General features: G+C 39.1%; 2 protein-coding genes across 5 annotated transcripts in view; one reads left to right on the top strand and one right to left on the bottom strand.

Moving 5' to 3' along the window:
• Positions 1–4,081, top strand: part of LOC121892008 (kinesin heavy chain-like) — a 28,127-nt gene extending 24,046 nt beyond the window's left edge. For both annotated transcript variants that reach the window (XM_042404755.1, XM_042404756.1), the window contains exons 22-26: positions 907–978; positions 1,098–1,202; positions 1,297–1,510; positions 1,601–1,712; positions 2,080–4,081. In XM_042404755.1, the coding sequence (XP_042260689.1) occupies positions 907–978; positions 1,098–1,202; positions 1,297–1,510; positions 1,601–1,689 (480 nt within the window). In that variant the 3' untranslated portion in view covers positions 1,690–1,712; positions 2,080–4,081. The remainder of the gene's footprint in view (positions 1–906; positions 979–1,097; positions 1,203–1,296; positions 1,511–1,600; positions 1,713–2,079) is intronic.
• Positions 4,082–4,128: 47 nt separating this feature from the next.
• LOC121892006 (plakophilin-4-like) overlaps positions 4,129–25,137 on the bottom strand; it is a 51,562-nt gene continuing 30,553 nt past the window's right edge. For 2 of the 3 annotated variants that reach the window (XM_042404752.1, XM_042404753.1), the window contains exons 8-22: positions 24,021–24,191; positions 22,884–23,085; positions 21,012–21,144; positions 18,804–19,017; positions 16,335–16,518; positions 13,599–13,716; positions 11,907–12,101; positions 10,210–10,383; positions 9,569–9,719; positions 8,982–9,174; positions 8,424–8,508; positions 8,021–8,150; positions 7,748–7,879; positions 7,499–7,572; positions 4,129–6,604 (exon numbers count right to left, since the gene is read on the bottom strand). In XM_042404752.1, coding sequence (XP_042260686.1) covers positions 6,347–6,604; positions 7,499–7,572; positions 7,748–7,879; positions 8,021–8,150; positions 8,424–8,508; positions 8,982–9,174; positions 9,569–9,719; positions 10,210–10,383; positions 11,907–12,101; positions 13,599–13,716; positions 16,335–16,518; positions 18,804–19,017; positions 21,012–21,144; positions 22,884–23,085; positions 24,021–24,191 — 2,414 coding nt within the window. In that variant the 3' untranslated portion in view covers positions 4,129–6,346. The remainder of the gene's footprint in view (positions 6,605–7,498; positions 7,573–7,747; positions 7,880–8,020; positions 8,151–8,423; positions 8,509–8,981; positions 9,175–9,568; positions 9,720–10,209; positions 10,384–11,906; positions 12,102–13,598; positions 13,717–16,334; positions 16,519–18,803; positions 19,018–21,011; positions 21,145–22,883; positions 23,086–24,020; positions 24,192–25,137) is intronic. The other variant, XM_042404754.1, reaches the window with a different exon arrangement.

Genomic DNA, 25,137 nt, shown 5'->3' on the forward strand with positions numbered 1-25,137 from the left:
ATATCATTTATTGTCAGACATGTATCAAAGTCTCCTCCAACATATTTTAATTGATTAAACATCACAGTGTCGCTGGTTCGAAGAAAAGGACTCGTGACCTGAAGATTCTGGCTCATCTTCCCTCTGAGCGCTTATCAACCTCTCCTCTGAGTGATGACTTTCAAAAGTCACTGAAGGACTGGGGATCGAACCCACAACTTTAAAATCTGAGCATAGTGGTCAAACCCAGTGAACCACAGAGTCTTACTGCTTGTAAGACTTTTCGTCAGAGCTTGTTAATCTTTTCTCTGGATAACAGCTTCTGAAATTCATTGACAGCCACAGGATTCAAGCAATATTTCAGGGTTTTCATTGGATGTTTTCAATCTTCATCAGTGTGACTGACTTTCAAAATTCACCGACTGAGCTGGGATTGAACCCATGACCTTTAAACTTGAGTGAAGTGGGCCACCTCAGTGAGCCACAGGGTCATCTGGCTCACAAGGGTTTTCATCAGAGCTATTCAGTCTTCAGTGGTGTGACTGGCTTAAAACTCACTGGGAGCCATGGGATTGAACCCATGAGCTTAAAATTTAAGTGTAGCCGCCTAACACACCCAGCCACAGAATTGAGCTAGTGGCCAAGATAATTGGAAATGCATTTTTGTCATTTCATTCTTCAAACACTGACCTTTAAAATTTGCCATCAGAATCAGGATTCAACCTATAACTTATGAACTATCTGTCAACTTAGTGAGCTACAAAGTCTCACACATCACACATTTACATGAAAGGGTTTCCTTAAATCTTCTAAACAACTTCAAACTTTCTTTTTTGGATTTAGAAACAAAGATATGTCACATTAAATTAAAATATAGAATATCATCAGAGGATAATGTCTGTCGTGTCTAATTTCTTGTTCTCTCAGGCCAAAGAGCTGCAGACTCTGCACAACCTGCGTAAGCTCTTCGTTCAGGACCTCAACACACGGGTGAAGAAGGTATGTCTGCAGTAGAGAAACAACTTTCCTTTACTTGTGCACACATTGTTGTTTGGTCTTATTTAGAACCATTTTTCTGAAAATGGCAGTTTAACTTTTCACCTGTATTCTGTTTTCAGAGTGCAGAGCTCGACTGTGAGGAGGGACTTGGCAACGTTGCCCAGAAACAGAAGATTTCCTTCCTGGAGAATAACTTGGAACAGCTCACCAAGGTCCACAAGCAGGTAAATATAACACACTATAGATATGTGTAACTTCCTGTACATAAAATCAGAAATGTACGCTCAATTTTAAATACTTTGCTGTCCTTCTGTTCAGCTGGTCCGAGACAACGCAGACCTTCGCTGCGAGCTGCCCAAGCTGGAGAAGCGTCTCCGTGCCACCGCAGAGCGAGTCAAAGCCCTGGAGAACGCTCTGAAGGAGGCCAAGGAGTCCTCCATGAGGGACCGCAAGCGCTACCAGCAGGAGGTGGACCGCATCAAAGAAGCGGTCCGGGCCAAGAACATGGCCAGGAGAGGATACTCACAGATTGGTGAGCTGACAGTCACACACATGGAGGACTTGGACAGATGGACAACAAAGGACACAGTAATGAATAACTGCTTGTTTGTTTGTGTCTCAGCTAAACCCATCCGGCCGGGGCATCATTCACTGTCATCCCCCATCAGCAGCTCCATCAGAGCTGGAGGCGTCCACACCCACAACAACTGAAACCACAACAGCAAGTTAATCCTGTGAGTTTCTATCTGATGAAAGTGACTAGATTGTAAAGTCAAGCTTTAATTTATGAATAAATTTCAGATTTTGGACCTTGTAGAAAGTCATAAAGTGTGACAGCATGTTAAATTTGTAAATGTCTTTATATCCTTTTGTTGTTCATATCAAAAGGTTATGTCATAAAAAAATACTTGCTGCTTCTATGTCTTTATTTTCATTTTTATATCACAATTGCCTCTAAATTTGTATACTTTTATTTACATTTTCTTTCATTAAATGCTATAATAATATATGCATTTGTTTATGATTTAACTGAACATGATGAAAAGTGTTTGTTTCTTGGAATAATCAAAATAAAACTAAATGATTTGTTTCTTTCTGCAGACAGACCATGAGCAACTCAACGCATGCCCACCACCCCAACTGGAACCACAAGCCCCGCCCCTCCTTTTGGAGCACCAATCGGAGGCCATCACGACAGACTGTCATCGCTCTGAGAAGCAACATCCAAACATACTGTACATATTGATATGAGATGTGAACATATTTAATTTGCTGGATGTAGATATCAGAGGCCTCATTTATAAAACGTACGGCTTTACAGTAAATTGTGCTTTTCGGGAAAAATGATCAATCAGTACAATCGATCAGATCCAATTTTCTGTGATTGTTTCATTTGTAGTCATAATTATGCAACAGAATAAAGTGTAACATTTATAAATGAGGCCCTGAGTTTATTAAGGTTAAGACATGAATAAGAGGTGGTGAGAATCAAGGCCACAAGTTTAGAAGGTGACCTGTCGACGATATTTTGTTTATGATTTACGATTGCGACTGTTTGTTACTGCTTTCCGATGCTTGAAGAGCCAGTTAGAGCAGATGGACCTGTAGATTTATAATTTAATCTTAAACCAGCATTTAAGCATATAAAAATTTCACTTTTTTGGGATTAACAGTCAATGCCTTTGCAGCTTACGCAGGGCCTCTGCGATTAAAGCTCGTGTTATGAATAATTTTAAAAATGAAATGCAGTCAGCTCCTACAGACAAAAAGTCACGCTTGCAGCAAAAACATACAGTCACATGGCTTGTAAACTCTTAGTGTGATTGGTCACGAATGCCCCGGTTGCATTACAGTACTAACATCCTGTGTTGTCTTTGGAGTTTTTGTTTTCACATTTTACCATTTACCTGTTTTGGTGACAATCTTAAAAAAAAAACAACAAACAAACGCTAGGAAGCTTGAAAAAGTTAGTGCTGAAATATTTTTCACTGAGATGTAGAAGGTGAAAACTTTAACAGAATGTGCTTCAAACAGCCAAAAAAGTCCTGATTGTACTGTGTTTATTTAACTGCAGAAGGCCTCTAAAAAATTATTATTTGAATTCCTGCGACATATAAGTTGAAGTTTTGTGACTCTTAACGCTGCAGGGACGCTGACCAGCCAATCAGATGTTCCCTGAACTAACAGAGCTGCACTACAGTCTGGTTTGGTTTGTTGTGTGATGATAGAAGACTGCAGCAGGAACAAATACAAGTTTAGTTCTCTAAAAACTTCTCCTTAAACAGCCCTAAGAGTCTTGAAATGTTCTGCACTGCACTCTGTAAAACTCTCGATCAGCCAATCAGAGCTTTTAAGAACACGGAGATGCAGACAGAACAATCTGATTGGTTTAAAAAAAGTCTGTTTTTCACTCTGCCACACCTCGTGCCTTTGGAAACATCTCATCCAACAGAATTAACAGACTTCCACTGAATTACACTTTGTTTAGCATCTTCTGAATCATGATATTAACACATAGGTTTTGCAGAGTAACTTCCACTTCCTCTTTCCAAATTTAAGGCAAAAGATTGTAACTAATGAGACAACTTTACCTGCTAATCGAAGATATATTCAGTGTCTGTGCTGCTTTCCTTTGGGCTGCCAGTTGAGCATGTTTTTGAATGTACATTATTATCTCCTTTTGTTTATGCAAGATGACATTTTCAGTAGCAACAATTCCCACGAAGCTGCTTCGGGATTGTTGCTTTTGTTCGCCCCCAGAAGTTGCCGAGGAGCGTCACAGCTCAGAGCCTGATTATCAGCTTCCCTGATTTGACGTTTAATTGTAAACCGGCTGCCAGCTGTTTGTTTAATCGTGGCTGTTTTGACTGAGCAGGACATGACGAAGATGTGAATGTAACTGCATGGACTAGAGCTTGTGTTAAAGGCATGCTCAGGGAGGACAAACTGAGGTGATTTGTACACACTGTGCGCATTTACCTCATCATCATGTTATTATTTTTTTGTTTGTTTCCTTGTTTCTTTTGGCTGTGGCATCATATCTCTAAATATACCTACAACTGATGCAATTAAAGCTAATAAAGATATATCTATTTAACTTTCATCTTTTTTTGTCATTTTGTGTGAAAACAGAGCCCATGACTTCTAAAATGTCTTGTCATGATATAATCTTTAATCCCTATACATATACAGTATTTCCCTCTGTAACATTGCACATTATCATCATCAGTTTTTGGACAGAACAGACAGATGGGGTATTTTGGTCAGGTCACAAGTAAATTAATAAAAATAATCAATAAATAATAGAAAAATCTTCTTCACACAATCACATATAAAGTTCTACATATTGAATACAACAATGTAACAGGACGGTTAAACCATTGTATCTGTACAAATAGATTTTCACGTGTTTTTTTCACATATTTCACATACTTTATGATATACTGCACTTTTGGCCAACATACAGAAAAGCGGAGGGTTACTCCGGTTCTCTGAGTCTTTTAAAGGTTCCCGAGAATGAAGATGCTCATGAGTAAGTTTATCATCTCCGAACCTGGGCCAAATAATATTTTAAAAATATCTTTTGGGTGATTTTTATCCTGTTTGGAGCAGCATAGTGGTTTTATGGTCATGCTGCTCGTGTGGTTAATCCCTTCTCATAATCTGAGTTATTGGTAAATATGATTTGTCCCAGGTGTGATCTTTTTACACGACACTCAGCTTCGGTAAGTTCCTTTTCTCTCGCGTTCAAGATGACGCTGGCGGAAGATATTTATGTTATAAAGCCAACACACTGCACACTTTTACCGCAGAGAAAAATGAAATCAGTGGTGACGTTAACAAACACTCTGGTAAACAACAAAGTCAGGGCTAGGTTTTTCAAAAAGCACCTTTTGACTAGGCCCATCTTTGTGCTGTTCACTGACAATGGAGTAGATGCTACTGTACAGCCATGTCCATAATAATGCAGATAAAGCTGAAAATGTTGGTTATGGATGAGGAAAAATATGTCCTGAATAGCATTTTTACATTTTTATCCAAGCTTTTTGCAATATTAACAAAATTTCAATGTAATGTGAGAGGAGAACTCACACACTGTCTGGCTTATACTGGTGTCCAATGGGAGACTGTCAGAGAAGAATGGTGGAAAAGTTATCATCTCTGAACTCTTGGACGTAACTTTACTCTCAAATCCTACTGAAACTTGAGTAAAAAATCTCAAGCATATCAAAAAATATCCAAAGGAATGTTGATACCACGTTAGAAAATGAATATTGTGATTATTTACCTATGTAGATTGTAGTGTCCTACGATTAAGTGCAAATGATTTGTTCCACATTCGGTCTGAAACTACTGCAAATAGGCAACAGTTTTCTCACACATTAGCCTTAAGAACTTATATACTCTATAGTCATGTATATATTTCTATATATATATATATATGTATATGTGGACATACTGTATGTATGTCATGTACGGAGCCCAGGAGGGGCCTCAGATAAAACAAACTAATTTGTGCTCTCGATTTGACAATTTGTGCACACGGATTATTTAATTTGTGACAAGGAATGTTCAGATGTTCACATGGTGTGTACCTCAATAATAGCACAGAACAATCTTACTGTGCGTTTGATGCCCTCTACAAGAGGGGAACAGTCAAAATATATAAATCAAGAGCACTAATTAAGTAAACTGTGCACACAAATTATTAAATTGAGAGCACAAATTACTAAATGGAAAGCACACAAATTAGTTCTCAATGGCCCCTCCTGGGCTCTGTAGTCGTGGTTCTGTTGCTGTGAGTTTGGGTCTTTCTGTCACTACAGATGTAGTGTGAAATCTCTCCTTCTGAACACGTGTAGGCATCTTATTCCAGAGGCTTTAAATGATTTCCATCGAGTTGTTTTTTTCCACTTGCTTTCATACACTGTTTGCTGTTTACAGAGCAACTGTGAAAAAAGAGAGCACCAGCAAGTTCTTAAAAATGGTTAATTGTCAATCGCCTTGACACAGCGATCGCAAAAATGTCAAAATGCTCCATTTCAGACGTCCATACTTCTGCACCTTCAAAAACATTATATTAGGAGGATATGTTTTTTTAAGTGTGAAGGGATTGTGGGTCAAAGTGGACGAAATAAAACATGATTTTTATATTTATCCGCATTATTAGCATCTGGTCTAACGTAGTCAAAAGCTGCACGTGGGAAACCGAGCCCTGGTCGTTCAGCACAGTTTCAACACAGATGCACACACATTCTCATGCATCCTCGACCTTTCACACAACCACACAGCACACTCACCCACGTGCACTCCCCACACACAAACACCCACAGACACAGACGTACACGGTGTCCGTTTAGTTTTTTTTTTACACCCAGGAGTCGGGGGAGCCGGTGAACTTGTTCGCCCTGTTTGAAGGCCTCCGCGTGGTGGAGTAGAAGTCCACGTAGTTGGTGTTGGCTTTGAATCGGAGCGTCTGGCTGGCGTAGCCGTCGGGGGAGGAGGGGGTCAGGTGGGCCGGTTCGTCCTCGTAGGGCTCCTCTCCGTAGCCTTGTGGGGACGACAGGTACATTCTGTAGCTGTTGTAGTTCTTCCTGTTGGGTTCGTCGTAGAATGGCTCTGGGTGCTGGGAGAAGAAAAATATGTGATTTATCGGCCTGGAGTTGTGATTATGTTGAGACTTCACTGCGGTGCCACCATACATAACTATAACCCAACTAAATTGTGTAGTTTCATTATCTTTGACAAAAGAATATCTCATTTTTGTTAAAGTGTTAAAGCAAATAATCTCAAATGTTCTAAAATCTCAAAAATTTGGGAGAAAGTGTCTTTTTTTTATCATGTTTACTTGTTTGCAATAGTATGACAGTGTCCTGACACTATCTGCAGATGACGGAGTAGCTGTGGATGCTTTTAAAAGATGTTACCAATGTATTTTGCTTCTTAACTTTTTGTGGCTTAACTTTTTAGGTTGCAAAATTTTCATGAAGTCAGACTCACAGAATTTTGATATTTGCTTTGGGGAGCTCCTAAAAATGTTATATTATATGTAAATAGTGAGACATTTTGATTGCAAATACATATCAGTGTGTGTCTGACCCCACTTTTGAGAAACACTTTTTACGATTTTAATGAAATAACTTTAATAATCTTGCAAATGATGATGAAAGTCATAGGCATGAAACTGAATAAGAAGTAGCGCCGTAAGTAATGATTATTTTTATTATTCATTCATTCTGATTCTTGATTATTTGTTTGGTCTATTGCTTGGTCTATTAAATGATGGAGAAGAGTAAAGAGTCCAAGAGCCCTTTTCTCTCTTCAAACTGCTTGTTTTTCCAAATATTCAGTTTCTTAACATGGGAGACTACTACTTGTCTAAAACAACCACATAAAAGGTTGTCGGCACAATATCTCTCAATTATGCTGCTTTTATCTACTTTCAAGTAACGTTAGTTCATGTTCCCATTAATAGAAAAACAAACCAGCATTCAATACGTTTGTGGCTGACTTTTCTTACCTGGGACCTTCTCAAATCCTCTCCTGACTGGGAAGAGTACGTCCCAATGAAATATGGGGTTTTCTTCTCAGACCCTAAAGTAGAAGGTACCACACAAACACAGACAGGAGAGGTGAACAGATGAGTTTTAGACATAAAGCACCAAATCTGTGTATTAATATCCATTTTCTGTATGAATAAGTGGTTAGAAAAGAACACCAGTGGTCCACACATAGATCCCTGAGGGACGCCACAAAAATCAATACAAACCTGTGTACTGCCGTTTGTGTAAACTGTTGTCTCCATAATACGTGTCGAGTTGCATAGATGACTGCGCCCTCTGGTAATTTGAACTGTGTCTTCTTATCCCGAGCATCGCTGGCGAGGATGTTGCACTACCACCTGAGAAAAAAATATAAAAAGATTTTATTCAGAATGGTAATAAATTCATCACAATGACTTTACTGTCATGGATTTTCCTTATCTTTTGCTGACAGGAATCTGTTTTAGACATATTACAAATGTCAGTTCGACCTCACTCACCGTCTCTCTCACCTGATTGGATGACAGGGGACATCTGTAGAGGGCTGGTGGGCAAGGTCGGCTGTGAGCGGTAACGATCTCGCTCCAAAGTGGAGACGGGAGTGATGAAGTGAGTGTAATTCCATCCATCCTGAACACACAAAAATCATTCAGTCATGTTTGATCTGGAGGTTTAAGTGCAGGAATTTAATATTATGACAATAATAGTTGATATTTAGACAGATAAATATGTTAAATTATTTCTACGACAGGTCTTTTCAAGTTAATGTGACTATGTTTGCTCATGTGATTAAAGTTGAGGACATTTCTACACCAAATACCTATAAAAAAAACACATAATAGTTGAAGATTTTGTTAGATCTGAATTGAAAGCTTTTTTTTGGATACGTCTGGTGGTCCTGACCTGTTTGTAGAGGCTCCTCAGCTCTCTGTACTGCCACAGCGTGTTCAACACCTGAGCTGCTGCCTTCACAACCTTCATTGAGTACCTTCGACATCAGGACACAAACCGCATATTACACTGTTTGTCTGTATTATTAATCATTTTCCGATATTATCCTGTTAATGTCTAATGTCAAAACACAAAAGGTTGTAATAATTCCCCACAGAAAGACCCCAAACTCCCCAACTAAACTGTGCAAAAGCAAATTATTCCTAGTTATTCATTTTATTACAAGTAAACAGAGGTTAAAGCAGAAAAGAAGAAAAAAACAATTGAGTATTAACAATGCTAATTAAATTAAAACAGAAGTTTATTTAATAAAAGTTAATTCAAAGTTTAATATACTAAAATATTTGTACATCATCTGCTTCTGCTATTCTTTTATAACCAAATTACAATAAACAACAACAGAAAAGAACCAATTTAATTACTATTTGCAGTCAAATGGATTTCTAAGACTTTACCCTGAATGAACCCTGCAAAAATATTTCTACATATAGTTTTTCTGCTGTTTCGTACCCTTTTCCTCGTCCTTTGCTGATGTCCACCAGCTTCTCGATGCCTCCACTGTCGGCTAAAGCTTTGGCATTCTCCATATTGCGGCTGGTGACCTCGTGCAGCGTGCAGCAGACCGACGCCACCGTGTCGTCTGACAGCACTGACGGACTGCCGCCAGGCAGCCGGTTCACCAGATCCCGCATGGCATACTTTCCTGCAGGAGGAGACACAGAATAAAGAATATTTTAAGCTTCCTGCAAAACCTTGCTTTACAGAAATTGTAAAAGTTAATCCTGCAACTCTTTAAAGAAATCCCTCTTTACTAGATTAGAAGATTTTTTGTTTGTTTGTTTTGAAAGGCAGCAGTCCTGGATTTGTGTGTATACAGGAGTAAACACGAGGATTATTCCACCATCTCCACAAGTGTTGTCCACAAGGGGGTGATGTGTTATCACTCTGTCACAATTGTAATGAATGGACTTATGACACACTGTGATGTAATATGAAAACCTGTCTTGAACAAGCTGTTGATGTTCCTGCCTAAAGTGTGAAGATGTTCTTTTCACAGTTTGAGTGATATGTTTGTGTGTGTGTGTGTGTGTTTGAACCTATCAGCTCCTTGTTCCGGCCGTCCAGCGCCATGTTGCGGAGAGCGGTGGCGACAGAGCAGACGACCCGGTCGTTGTCCATCCTCAGCAGCTCCACCAGGATGGGCAGACCTTTCTCTTTACGCACCGCCGCTCGGATGTAGGCCGAGAACTGGACACACAAACACACACACAGACATGCACAAAGTTTCATGCTGAAAGAGTTGACTTGACTCTCCACTCTGGCTGTTAAATGGTGAAAAGTAGACTCTATTTATGGATATTTTTCTGAATAACTCTTTGTGTGATATCAATCCACAAAGATTTTTATGTATTTTGCTGCCTTCAGGTTAAATCGTTATAGCTTCAAAGTGTCACGTTTTTGCAAAAACAGCCTTTTTATCCATTTTATCCTGCAGAACAGCATGTAAGGTATAAAATCCTTCAAAATCTGAGTCATGATGTTTTTACTCAATAATAAGGATGACAAGGATGCTGCAGAGGAACAACAAAGCAACTCAAATTTGGCAGTTTCATGTGAGTTTCTATTTCAACTGAAGCATAAAAATCTTCACCTATGAGCCTGGGAAATCTACAAATCTAATATTACTTAGATAACTGGTTTGGCCTTTCTATTGTAAGAAGAAGATGAAGAGTCATACCTTCCAGTTTCCAGCAGAGAGGTTCTGCAGTGATCCAGCGGCGCCCTCCAGCGTGGCGGGGTTCGAGCTCTCAGCCAGCAGGTTGAGGTACGGCTTCACCACCATCGGGTGCCACAGCAGCTCTGCTCCCCTCATTGTCTGGGAGAAACCTGGGATCGGCCCAATGCCGTCCCACTGCACGAAACACACAAAGCAACATGCAGAATATATTAGCAGGTATGTTTTAAACTCTGCAGATCTTCCTACTTTAGTTTAGCTTGACCGTGCAGGTAAAAGTAGTAACTCTGGTGGCACCAGAGAACCACGCAAAGACATTTAAAAAATAAAACTCCATGTCCTCAAACAATCTGCATTGCTCTTTCCAAACTCATGAAAGTGAGTCATGAGGCTTTTGTTTACAAGCCCTGGTTCTCCAGTCATTGGTCCTTTTGAATCTATAACAAGCCAAATACAAAACTCCAACAAATAAACTCAAAAAGGCAACAAACAACTGAAAGCTGAGGCCAATGCAAGTGCTCCAAGGTGCAGTTCCTTTAATATCCACTAGATGCTGGCTACAAACAAACTGTATTGAAGTGAATTAGAAAACCTCAAATGTTTCTCTCTCTTAATTTCACTTCCTCTAATCTTTATGTTTGCAGTTTTCTTATTAAGATATGAAGGATTACAGAGAGGTCTATTTGTGGGTGAGTTTTTTTCATTGATAGATACATTATCTCTGTTTATCACACTCAACCGTGGTGGTTACAACTCCACTTAGGCTCGAACTAAAATCATTCAAATTTGGATTTTGTTCCACCAGTAACTGAAGATAATACAGCATAAGAAGAGTAATAAAGCAGAACTCCAGGCTTCAAAACGTCACTTTAGACACATTTAGGTGACGTCACAGAAGCTACATCCATCTTTTACTGAAATTAAGACTCAAGAAAACAAACAAAACAGTTGCATGTTTAATATCACCTTCTCCTTTTTCATTAAAATGTCAGTTACAACTGAAGCAACCATTTAATGATCAAACTATTAAAATTCGAGTCATTCTTGAATTTGAACTGCAGCATCTACGAGATCTGACACCAGAGCCTGGCAATTACCTTAGCATAGAATCAGACAAAACAAATCTCAATTATAACATCGCAAACATGGAAACAAAAATATCTCTTCTAAATAGACATCTGGTACCACATATTAAGGGAAATTAAGATCTCAGGTTTTCTCTTCTTACTTAAGAGGATTTTTACAAATAAAAGTACCACCTGCTTCCACTTCAAAAAGCAAATGACATTAAGGAATCTGCTATGAGACGCTGAAATGTGACTCCACTCATCCCAGAAAGGCATCAAAGTTTACCAGTTTAGAGTCAGGGATCAAATTTGATGGATTAGGACTGACAGCACAATGTACGGTATTGAAAGTTCGGCTGTAAAACAGAGACAGACAATACAATTTTAAAAGCCAGGGAGCTGGTTTAATGAGGAAACACATTTACTCAGCTTAACAAATCAGACAAAAACATTTCTCATGCTGTCTAATTAGGAGTTCAAATCGAGCCGTTCCTTGAGAAAACTCAATTATCTTCACCTTTCAGGAGGTAAATAATTGCATTTACTCCTGTTCAAAGCTGGTAAACAACTCCCAAAACACGCCTGGAATAATCCTCAGTTTTCCATATTTTTACAAGAATCCTGTGTTTGTACCTTGTCGTCAGGCCAGCCGCCCCTCTTCCTGCCGCGCCTCCTCTTGCCCCAGCAGAGGTAGTCCAGCTCCTTGGCCGGGGAGGAGAAGCCCAGCAGGGTGTCCAGCTCCTGGTTGCCGAGGAGACGAGAGGAGGGCATCTCCACCTCCAGGCGGTACGAGAGGTTCCTCAGGGTGCACACGCTGTTCTCCACGATCTGAGGCAGGAGACAGAAACATAAGAGTGTTAATATCTTTGCAAAAGTTTTAGCCTGAACATCCACATAAAAATTCATGCAGTGCATCAATAAGATATCTGACCATTAGGATTCAAAATATAAAGGGTTTATCCTTTAGGGAGCTTGAATGTGCTGTGGAAATTTCGTTGCAATATGCTCGACATACTTTCATATTACTTGTGTTGAAGAAATGTGGAACTTGTTACATGATGTTGGCACTAGACGCGAAGGTGAGTCACCAAAATCACAAGAATTCATCCACTGGGGACCACAAATATCCAAAGAAAATTTCATGATAATCTGGGTTTTTAGCAGTTAACATATAATTTAAAGCCTCTACTTTGCACTACCCACACTCCCATTTCACCCCAAGTTTTAATTTGTATTATATCTTGCAACTGACTTTTTAATTTCTTCTTGAGTGCTACTTTAATATACTTTGTCCTATTTTATTTCCAGATTAATTGTTTTATTCTGTTCTAATTTAAGATATTTAAATATCTGTAAATAACATTGTCTATGTGTGTAGCGTAGACAGGGCTATGTCGGAATTTCATCAGGCAATCCTGCATTGTATAATGTCAATTAAAACAAACCTTGAACCTTCTGTATGTGTGGACTTTTAGAGTGTTTGTGGCATCTTTCAAATCATTTTAATGGCACAAGTTTGCAGAAAAAATAAGAACAATCCTGTTAAAAATTGGGGAGGTTAGCAGTGTGAATTGTAGTTTCTTTGGTATGACCACTGGAAGAACTTTGCCTCCTCGCCCAGACTCTACAAACAAAATCTGCCCTAAAACACGGGTCAGGTCTTTTATAAACATCCCGTCACAAGAACTCATCAGATAATCACATAACAAACAGCATGTTCTCTTCAAGGAAGGAATTCAACCATTAAACCTACCTGTTCCTACAGCTAACAGATCCTTGCTTCACAAGGATCCACACTGTACCTTATAATACCAGTAGCTGTGTTAAGCTACGAGTTTCCAATACAAGGATTATTAGTAGTCAAGTCAATTTCAAGTCAATTTTATTTAGATCAATATTACAAATTGGCACAAATTTGCCTCACGGGGCTTTACAATCTGTACTGCATACATCAACCTCTGTACTGAGATTGTTTGACCCAGATAAAGCAAAAACTCCCCCCAAAAAAACATTTAATGGGGGAAAAAATGAAAGAAATCTCAAGAAGAGAGACAGATGGACAGATGTGAAATAGATGTCATGTGATGGCAATAGAAGCAAACATATTAATAGCAGTTTGTAAATATTTCAATGTGGGGGACAATAATCTGTTCACACTGTGGGGGCTCACCTCCCATTCTTGTGACAGAAAGGAAGGTCCCCACAGGGTTAATTTAGATGTTTTAGGTTTAAGAATTAATTTTGTGAGGTTGACGTTTCCAGTGAATTAAAGTAACTCGGTGTGACAGAAGCATTTGCGTATGTGTGTGTGTGTTTTTGTAGCACCTTGCTGTCGTAGTCGGAGGTGTTGACGCAGGCTTTGAGGACGTGAAGCAGCGAGTCGACCAGACCCTCACAGCAACGCAGCTGACTCCTCGCCTCCTCCCCTGCTGAGCTCAGGTTCCTCACACACACACACACACACACACACACACACACACACACACACACACACACACACACACACACAGAGAGAGAGAGAGAGAGAGAGAGAGCCACAGATTAATTCAGACTGAGGTGCAGTGTGTGGATTCCCCCACAGGGTGGCTTCAAACCTGCCCGGATACAGTAAAGGAGGGAGCTGATCCTCCAATAGGAACCTTCAGCCGCTGCTAATGGAGAGCTGACATGAGAAGACTGCACAACAGCACAGAAATCCCACAATGCATTTCTATACCATCAATCTACAGCCTCAGTCATTCTTGGAGTGTAAAGAAACGCTGGAGGCTTCTGTGTACAGAGATGTAGTTTCCCTGCAGCTCAGAGTCACTATAAGAGGAAATACATGATCAATAGTTAAATATAGACATGAAGAAAGATGTTTATGAAGTTGTTTTGTTTTATTTTGTTTGAGGAGTGAAATTTGAAGTTCCTGCATTTCTAAAAAGCCATTATTTTCATCTGTCTTGAGGGAAAAACACACTCTGACTTGTTTCTGATTGGCTCTCGACACCACAGATTAACACCCATCCAAAACAGACCAGTCTGCAGAAACTGAACCGGGAAGTCTCCACTCAGCAGGTTCGCTTCATTTAATTTAGAGGCGCTGTTGGCTAATCAACCAATACTGTGAAGCATCGTTAACAGATGCTGCCTCTTTTATTTTCCAGACAGAAGTATTGCATCTCCACTGTCTGCATTTGGTTGTTTGCAGAAATTCAGAGATTTTGGAAAAATGTCCTTAAAGTTTAATCAACAATTACTCAGGATTATGTATTCTGTTTCTGAGAAAATGGGGACTTTCAGCTATTTGCAGACCAAACACACTATTGTTTGGTCTCATTGTTGTTTTGTGGAAAAAAACGCTGAGAGACATTTCCTGCAACTTGGCAATAAAATAACTGTTGTTTGCTGCAAAAGGGAAATATGGAGCCACTTTATTTAATTTTTGGAGAGTTAATCACTTAGTAACAAATGTTGATATCAGTGAGAAATAACCCCTGGGCGTAGGAATAACTGTCTTTCTGTAGGATGTCAGAATATATTGAAAACATTAAAAATTAAATCTGGTTTCAGGTGTGGTTACTCCTCTGCCAACACAAAGAGACTAATGCTACATTCACATCATGTAGGATGGATGAAAGAGATGAGAAAGATTTATTTTTTTTTACGACTTTCACTTCATTGGAAAACTCCAGACGGCTGTATGACTGCAGAGTTGATCGTGTGTCTTTTATTAAACATGTAGCTGCTACCATGAAGGCTTTTTAACTTTTGTTTCTTGACAAAGCAGTGTGTCCTGACTTTTTTGGGGGATATATTCCCCTTTTCTGAGGATACTTAAAGTCAAGCAGCCACCTTGAGTCACATCGTAGTGCCACCTTATTTGTTTATTTATCAAGTATATCCTCTAAATTTGGGTTTAATTGTCTTGAATGACAGACTTTTGTTGATGTAAAGCTATGATTGTTTGGTTTCCCAGTCGTAATTACAACTCAGATGTTGACATGAACACTATTAACAAGTCAGAAACTGGCAATTAAGGTAACTCCGATATGAAACGATCACACCCACTTTGTGACAGAATGCCCAATTTCGGCCGTGATGAGCTTTTAAAGTCATTACGGAGCCTCATCGTCTTCTTCTGAGGTGAAAGGTTTAGACAGCCTCTTATTTAACTGCCTTTACTGTTTCTGACCTCATCTGGGAGGTTCCAGTCTTTATTAAACATGCTTGATATTTTAATTTCCCCAGATTGTCTAGTCAGTGTCTCAGCACAGATATTAGGCTACGTAATGTGAGATATTCTCCACCTGAGAGTCAAGAGTGAAATTTTAATTGTAAATTGCTCCCTCTGGAAAAAGCTGGAATTAACAATGTTAGATTGCTGTATTCTTACTTCTTTTTGGTTTTCTTTGGTAAAAAAACATCATAGACAGGTCTGGTTGGAAAAAATAAGTGTGCTGTTGTGTTGTGAATGTAAACCCTCCTCCTGAGCTTTGACTTTTAAGACACAATGATATCATTTTCCTGTTGCCGATGTGGACAAATACATACTTAAGACCTCATGCCTGCATAAAATCTCCATTACAGAGCCTTGTATTGATGGATTATATAGCTGTGATTATGTGCTGTGGTTTTACAGAATCATTAAGATGAAAAGCAGACACAAAAAACACACACACACAGCAGCACAGACGACCAATAAATCCAAGAGTCATCCTTGCATTTCAAAACGAGAATCGATGTAATGAGCTAACGGTACGCCTGGTAACTCGACGGGCTTAGGAGGCGAGGCACTTTGTTAAATCTATTTTTGTTAAGAAATGAGAATGGATTTTTAGGTTTTTTCGGGGGCAGTTTTGACTGTAAATGGTTGTACTGTGTAAATGTGAAGCAGAGAGGTGATTAATATGTATAAACATGTTCATTAAAGCTCATGATTAACTTTGATAAATAACCACAATAATGGAAGCGTTGATAATTAGAGTTATCATCCAAAATAAATGGAGAAGTAAAAACTCAACAAAACTCTTCCACGGACTCATTAGCGTTCGAGGGTGCGTTTGATTCGTTCCTCACCTCAGACAGCCGGTGGTGTTGCGCAGCAGAAGCGAGGACTGGAACTTGACCTTGTGTTCGTCGCGGTGCGAGACGCTGCTCCAGCCCGAGTGGGGGATGACGACAGTGTTGGTCAGCGTGGTCAGAGCGTCCCGGATGATGGTCATCTTCACCGCGTCGCACGAGGAGAGGTTCCACAGGACGCCTGCAGGTGCAAAGAGAGAATAAAGAAGGATTCGGGTACATCAAATAATCTGAAAGTTTCTCTAGAATTCAATTTCTTGTGCAGATTGGACTTTGTTTTTGCTTAATATGTTGAGTGTTGATTGTAGTTGGTAAATAACATATAGTATGTTTGTTTAGATGGGCCAAGAAAACACATTTTTCTTCATTTTTTCAGACTTATTCCTACGTTTCCTACTTTCTCAGACCTGCAAAGAAGCTGATACTTTTGTATAAATTAAACAAGTATGATGTCATGCAATCATCTTTATTATAAATCAGCATTACCATTCAGGAAAGTGCAGTTTCATGACTGATTGTGCCAAGTTGTAATTCACTAGAAGCCATTTCAGAGGTCTCGTTCTACTTAAATTTAGTATTTGGCTTATAAAATATTGCCTCTTTGAACAGCAAATTTTAAAACTGATGCTTTCTCTCCAGTTTTATTGCCTTTATGTTATGGATTGTGTGCTTCATTCTCCTTGTTTTTATATATTGTGCTCTTTGTACCTTCTGTTTTGAAAAGAGCTATGTAAATAAAGTTTGCTTGCTTACTTATATACAATAAAATGATTAAAAGCCCCAAATATTTAAAGATGAGGGCAAAATAAAACTCAAAAGACAAAAAAAACCCTGATTAAGATAATCATTAATCATAAAGGCTTCCAAAGAACTTTTTACTGACGTATTTTTAGCGTCGCTGTGAATCAAACCACAACAGTGTTAAAGCCTCGCTCCAATCTGCAAGCTGCAAGAGAGAAAATGTATATAAAAATACATTCATGTCATCTGTCTATATCACAAAGTGTTAATGTCAAAGAGAGGAGTGATAATTACGGGACATTTTTAGTCAGGTGGGAAAAAAGTCGACTTGGAATTTAATTAAAACTAGAGCTATCCTTTTCTTTTAAAATATGGAAAGATAGTGTGTTTATTAAACATTTAGGTATATTACTATAGATTAGTTAGTGTGCCTTATTCAGGGATACAGTAAAGAACGTTTTAGATGAAAAGACAAAGACAGAAACATCCTGCAGCCATTTGAGTGCATCAAAGTATGAAGTGCAGCTTTAATAATCCACATCCTGACCTGAGCTGTAAGAATACAAACTTTCCCAAAGCTTCATAACAAAATGAGGAGTCTGCTCTGTGTTTTGCTCAAGAATCTGAGCCGTCTCGCAGCTTCATATCTCCTGGTATTAAACAGTATGTGTGGTGTGGCTGCAGAGCTTTCAGCGGCATCCTGTTTCCAAAGCACATTATCTTAGCATCTGTCCCGAGGACTGTGCCGAGATCTGTTCTGTCAACACTGCGCGCTGAGTGTTTAAGCCGCTGCCGCTCTCACCTCCCACAGAACAGCCGATACACAGATTAATACACTGCCAGCCAGTCAGACGGCAACACAGACAGACACGCCGCCAGCCGGACGCCGGGGCGACCAATGAACCAAGCGAGCAGGCGAAACACCCACACACATATCACAGAGAGATTTTAATGTGTCACGCTTTGCATTTGGAAAAATGTTTTTGTCAATGTGGATGCTGCTTTCACCTGAATTTACCACTTTAGGTATAAAAAGATGGATCTGAGTTGACAACTTTTATATCTGGGAACCTGCTTGATTGATTTTTATTACCTCTGACTCTACAAGTTTTGTTTTATATCTTTCTTTTTTAGCACAAAACCAGTTAAAATGAGGCCCAAGAAAGATGATCTTTGCTGTGAATCCAGGGCAGTTTTGCTATTTTCTCATGAACTACTGCACTAACTTGAAAGAAAAATATGCCCCACATGTCCCATGATGATCTAAAACTAAGTATATTTTCATGCAAATGTCCAGATTAATATATTCTGAATGTGTCTATTATTAAAATAATAAATTGAGAGAACTGTGCAGCCTTGGTGGAGATAATCACTCTCAGAGTGCTTTCTTGTTTTTATCTCCTTTACTTTAAAGAACAACATGCAGGTTGAACTTCTTACTGGATTTACAGTTTATGCATCATGAAAATGATCATGTGAAAAGTTAATTAATGATTTTATTAGTTTAATGAGACATAAAGGCAGGAATTCAAAGGGAAAAGTAGGCGTCTTGAGCAGTGCCACGTCATATAATGACACATGAGGCAGTCGTTTTAGTGAATCTGTTTCATTTTTTAACATTTTCTTGGTTAATTTTTTTGTTTTTTGTCTGTTTTGTCAGATTGTATTCTCTGTATTTACTCATGAATAACCAACTCAACTTCCACGCAGGTGAATCAGACCTACCGGTGACCAGCTCGCGCACTTCGTTGTCGGTCGTCTTCCTGAGGAGGCGCAGCAGAGCGGGGACGCCGCCGCAGTTCCTCAGTGCTACCTTGTTGTTGTCGGTGGCCTTGCCGTACACCAGGTTCCTCAGGGCTCCACAGGCGCTCTTCTGCACCTCGGCTACCTTGTTATCCAGCAGGTCTACCAGGTGCTGGATGCCCCCCAGGTGACACACCTGCAGACCGGGGACCGATCGCAGAGGAAGAAGTTTACACAGCATATACACCTACACAGTACACTTATTAAGGCCTCCTGTCATCTGCTATCATCACGAATATGTAAATTATTATTGCTGAAGGATTTTCTGTGAGAAAAGAGACTCTCTGAGATCCAAAACAATTTGTCCTGCAGGACAAAAAAATTGCATCACCACCATCAAGTTGACAAGTAAAACGAAGGACTTTCCTTGTCCGATGTCAGATCAAAGAACCATGAGAAGAAATATAAGACTGCGGTTTCCTTTTTTTAGCGCATTCAGAGCGAGTTTTGGATTTATGCCTCTCAAATTCAAAGGGATAACTGTCACTGGGATGATGAGACTATAGGTAGCAGCCGTCAAGAGTACAAATTAGATTTTGACACTAAATCTGCTAAATTCACGTCATGGTCAAGGTTCAGAATAGGTTAATGGTTAGTGGTGGTTTAGATAAAATGTATAGTGTTTTATAATAAAAGCTTTCAGAATTGAATGGAAACTACTAAAATTAAATTAATTTCTTGTTTTTTGAGGGTTTGTTCCAGGTGATCCTGGGTAACAGTATCAGTTGAGGGTAATTATGATGTAATTATTACATTTTTATCTTTCTTTGCACAGAGTACACATTACATCACCATTTTAAACAAAAAATGGAGCAATAGATTTCTGAAAGGGTTTTGTATTTAACATGGACTGAGACATGCAGAGCATCACTGATGGCGTGTTCAAAAACGTTCTCGTTTCATCTCAAAATAAACCCGTCTCAAGAGAGCAGCAGACGTTCCCCGTTTCTCTCTTGATTCTGTGTTCAAACCGTCACTGAAAACATTTGTTTCTGGCTAAACGAGCAGGCGTGTGTCCAGGCTGCTCCAAAGGCTAATTAAAAGCTCATCACCAAACAAACCAAACGGCACTAAAATGGCTCTTGCGTGAAGCTCCACCATCGTGCTGGAGTTATTTATTTCACGGGAAGTAGAGCAAAGAGAGAGTGTGCCGTGTTTGTGCGCGTCGGAGCGCCGGCACATTTGGCACTAACGTTACCCAAACTTTTGTTGGAGCAGATGGCGCTTTGGCTCAGAGTAAAGCAGCCAGGATCTTAAAAAAAATAAAAAAGACAAATTTCAAATGTAAGCTGGGAATTCACTCTTAGAGATACGACAGTGCACGAATACAACAGGAGACATCTGAGTCGGTGTAAAGGAGCAACACTGGCAGCAATATGAAATGAGATCAATTAAAAGTCTAGTCAATATTTCACAGTGTATCTGTCAGTTTACAGCTTTAGAGTAACATACTGCTGCTGTTATCAAAAAACCTTCAAACAGCAATGTTTTAATCTCTTAGTTTAAGTTAGTTTTTACTCTCTTTGCAAAAAAAATACAAGAAAACAGAAGATTTAAACACTGGAACTTGTATTTATGTGTAAGATAAATGTGCAATATGTCATTATTTTCTTTCTTTTTTTGTATTATAAAGTAAATGTGCTCATTAAATGACATTTTTGTTGATATATGATGGTTGTTTCTATTTTTTCTTTATATTATTTGTTTTGTATCTCCTCTAAATCACAAGTCTAATCCTCCAAAAGATCATTACACTGAAATATGTCATACTGTATAATGACTTAATATATTATATATATTATATATCATGCAGGGACGCAATTACTGCAACTATTATTTCCATTATCAATTAATCTGTTGATTATTTTTTCAAATAATCAATTATAAGATGTCATAAAATAGTGATTTTTGCTTCTTTTTCTGTTTAATGTTTTCTTTGGGAAACTGACTAAACATATTTCAGCTGAAAACTACAACGTCTGTATAAATTATTAAAGTATTATAGTCTTGTGCAGTGGAACCTTTAAACGTGGCAGCACCTTCCTCCACCTGAGGAGTGAGTCATGACTGTGACGTCCGTCTTGTTATTTTTACCCAGGCAGCTGCCCTGCATGTCTCCTCACACCTTACCTCCACCTTCACCCTGTTGTCTCCGTAACACAGGTGCTGCAGGTAGGCGGCGGCGTTGGCCTGGACGGAGGGGAAGTGATGCTGCAGCATGTGGATGACCTCCGGCAGCTCGGGGTCACGCCAAGCAAATTCCCTGAGACGAAAGAAAGAGAAACTTTTTACTTTTCGCCTTAACATTCTCTCCTTTCCTTTCATGGTGTGCTTGAATGCTGCAATCCACTGTAAAATGACGGAAAAGTGCAACGGAACAGTCATTCGAGGCAAAATTCCAAGTCGGCAAGATCCATCTAGCCCGAGATCACTGATAGAAACACGCCTGACGTCACAGTATGTAGTGTTTGTGTTGTGAAATGTGCTGTAACAACTCTGTAGTTGCCGTTTGATTTGTGCTCAACAGAAGTCTTTACGAGCATGCAGTACTTGTTTGCTCCTCCTGCCTCTTTTAAGGCGAGCTAATCTGTTAAATCAGCTGCTGCAGTGTTGGGTTGGTGCATGTACATGGCCCTCCGAACATCAGTTTGCTGCAGGCGTCCATGTTTTCCCGAGCAGATGCACTGGGACGCATTTAGATTGGAAGTTGGGAATACCCACTCAGAACTTCCGATTTGCAATGGATTGCGGCATAATTAAAGGCTGAGAATATCATTAATGCTAATACAGTATTAGCATGTAACTCATTATTAGGGAAAATTTGATGCTGTAACATGATATTCAAGTTATGGCACAGATATTTGTCTTTTTCCCTTTAAGTCACATTCAGAAATCTGAAAATCAACCTTCTCAAATACATCAGAGTTTAATTCAACTTAATTTGTCTTAACAATATGCAACTCTACAAGAAATTCATCTAAAAGCATTAAAACTATCAGGAAAAACTAATCAAAAAATAAGTAAACAAGCATTTGATACCTTTCAGCACTTGACAGTTTTTTGAGACAGATTTTTTGGTCGGCGCCAGAGAAGGTCTGAAAAGTTTCTAAATTTAATTCTGACAGTTTTAAAACTTTCCAGAGTTATGACAAAATACATCTGTATCCATAAGATAAGATAAGATATACTTTATTGTCCCTGAGGGGAAACTCGACTTGGGCAATAGTGCTGCATAAAGCTCCAATCAACCCAAATACAGTATGTGACCAACAAATGTCGAAGACACAATAATAACTTACATACAACAAAAACACTAAATGAGATGAGAGTGTATGTAAATAATGTTGATGTATATACTGTATGCACAGATATTGATATGAATAAAGATTCATTTTAAAGTGTTTAAAGTGTTTTGTATTGATCATAATAACAGTTTTAAAGCCATCGCTGGTTAACTTCCTGGTTTCCTTTGTGAAATGCTTCCTCCTGTCTCTAACAGCTGTCAGATCAGATCATCTAGATGGATAACCTTCAGGATCCCTTGAGTCTGCAACGTCTGAACTTGGTAAAACTGCATTTTCATATTATGCAACCTGGGCATGGAAAAGTTTCAAGAGGAAATGAGGCCGGCTGAGTCAGTAGCTTCTTTTAAATCTAAGCTCAAATTGTACTTTCATCACACAACCTTCCCTGATTTTACTTGGTGCTAGTTTTATTCTGTTTTATGGGTTTTACTATGTTTTATTTATTGTCAGGCTGGCTTTTCAATGTTATTCGTTTAGCACTTTTAATCTTTTATTGCTGTGTTTTTATGTGATTCTTGTGAAGCATTTTGTACTTTTTTTTGATACGTGCTATATAAATAAAGATATTATCAGTATAAGATAAACTTCACCTGGAAACACTGCCTTCATATCAGGCATTCAATGTAATAGTTTTAAATGTTTTATCTCGCTCATATTTCACAGATCCTGTTTACTTTTGACCACATTGACCGTGTACCTGGGGTCTTTGTGGATGCTCTCGATGGACGGCGTGCGCGTGGCCACCCGCTCCACCAGTCCAGAGTGCCGGTGGGAGAAGACGGGCTCGCCGGAGACCCTGTAGGAGTCGACGTACAGAGCCGCAGTGCTCAGCCCGTAGCTGCTTCTTTGGTACGGCAGCGTGCCGCAATGGCTTGTGTTCCGAGGGAGGGTCTCCATACCTGAGGAAATGAAATGATGATACTTCTGAAACAGATCATAATTTTTAAAAAATGAGGCCAGGTTTTGCTTTATTTGGGATCCAGAATGTGAATGACTACTTTGAGCAGATTGGAGGCAGTTTATAGCAATTTAAAAAGAGCAAAATACATCCAATGTCACATAAAAAGGAAAGTAAAGTTATCTTACATAAGTACTTAAACAGTCACTTTAATAGCAGCAAGTTGACTCACAGGCCAAACCTGTTTAAGTCTTTACTAAACGCAACTAAAATGGCTCCTTAGATCCTCCACTATCAAACTCCGCAGAGCTTTCAGCTTTAAATAATTCTGCAAAGGCTTCAATTAAGAAGCGGCGGAGTACATGAAAGGTTTCAGCCTAATTAAGTTCTGACCTCGGGGAGTGATAGTAACAACAGTTCCTGTGCCTGTAAACCATGATTTCCACCACAGATTTTTGAGGAATTATCTTCTGAACAGATGTGAAACTGAGACCAACTTCTCAACCTGGGGACCGAGGCTCCTGAGGGGGACGCTGCTGTGAAAAATGGGGTTGCTTGCGTAATTCTCTGTGATTATAATAAATCTGCTGAAACTCATGTGAAGGAATCTGCTGAGTTATGAGAAATGCTTTGGAGGACTGCTGTTACTATTTCTGTTTTTGCCAGAATCCCTACCACATCTCCTCCTGTACCACTAGTACTTCTGTTAGTATTTAAGCTAGTACTTCTACTGCATCTCATAATCCAGATTTTTGGTACTTTGTTTGATTTTTTTGCTGCAAACCAGCCAGAGTCTCTGTTTTTAGGCCCCTTTAATGCTTAGGGACCAATAATACAAAAATAGTCTTTAAAATAGTAGAAAAAACTCTAAAATAGTAGATTTTTATGTTGAATCATTAATTGATATGATCTGAGGGGACACAGAAGACAAAGTACCTGTGCTTGTCCTGTAGAGGGAGCCCTGGGGGTCGTGGGTGGGGCTGTGGTACAGCGGGCTGTGGAAGGAACGCTCGTCGAAAACGGGCGTCATGTGGCAGTCTGGAGACAACGCCGCCCGCAGCTCTGGATCTATCTGCCCCGCATGACCACCGTATGAGCTGTGAAGCCCTGCAGGTACACAAGCAAGGACACAGGACTAAGTTTATTTATTTACAGTGCAGATTTAATTTAAGATGCTTTTTCTTTTTAAAATGTGGCTTCTCAGACTTTGAGGAAGGCAATTACAAAGTAAAGAAGCCATAAATTAATAGTTCATAGCTCTGAGATATTTGTGTTTTTTACACCACTGTAATGCAATATAATGTAATTCTTAATTTAATTAAAAATGCTGAGTTTTTAAAAATTGGCCAAAGTACACAGGGTGAAATGGTTTCTTCTGTTTCGGAGATGTATGGTGGCTAATTTGCTTAAATGAAGGGGTACAAGAACACACAGTATATTGAGAATATTACAATAATAACAACAGGTACAGTATCTCTACAAAATCTTAAAAATGTTGTCACAATGACCAACAAACACTACTATCTACTGTGCGCATTTACCATTGTGGAAGGTGGAGAAAGCAACGTTTTCATGGCAACACTGACAGAAAAACAGACGACACAAGAAGCCAAGCTGAGGCTTTTTTAAAAAAAGATATTAAGAAACTGAGGTATATTTTAAAAATGACTCTTCAGTCACTGCTGTTCTTGTTGAACTTTCTCATCAAGGGAATGAGAAAATGTATTTCACATTGCTAACACTGCTATCGGCAGACACGAGACGCTTTACATCAAGTGCAATTTTTGTTCAAGTGCCATTTTATATATAATTTTTCATTGCAATTTCCTTGTAACCTCAACTTACCGGTGACTATTTTTGTCTCAATACACCGTTTAGCCACTATTTCTGTTGGTATATGCAGTATTTAGTATGTTTTATTCATTTTTTGTCAGTAGATGCTCATAATGTATATAGTATTCTAGTGTTTTAAAAGCTACTTATCTGTTCACTTCTGCTGCTGCCACGCTTCAAATTCCCTTATTTTTCTTATCTTATTATTTCATTAGTTGTG

This window comes from Thunnus maccoyii, chromosome 24 (assembly GCF_910596095.1).
Source record: "Thunnus maccoyii chromosome 24, fThuMac1.1, whole genome shotgun sequence".
NCBI classification, from domain to species: domain Eukaryota; kingdom Metazoa; phylum Chordata; class Actinopteri; order Scombriformes; family Scombridae; genus Thunnus; species Thunnus maccoyii.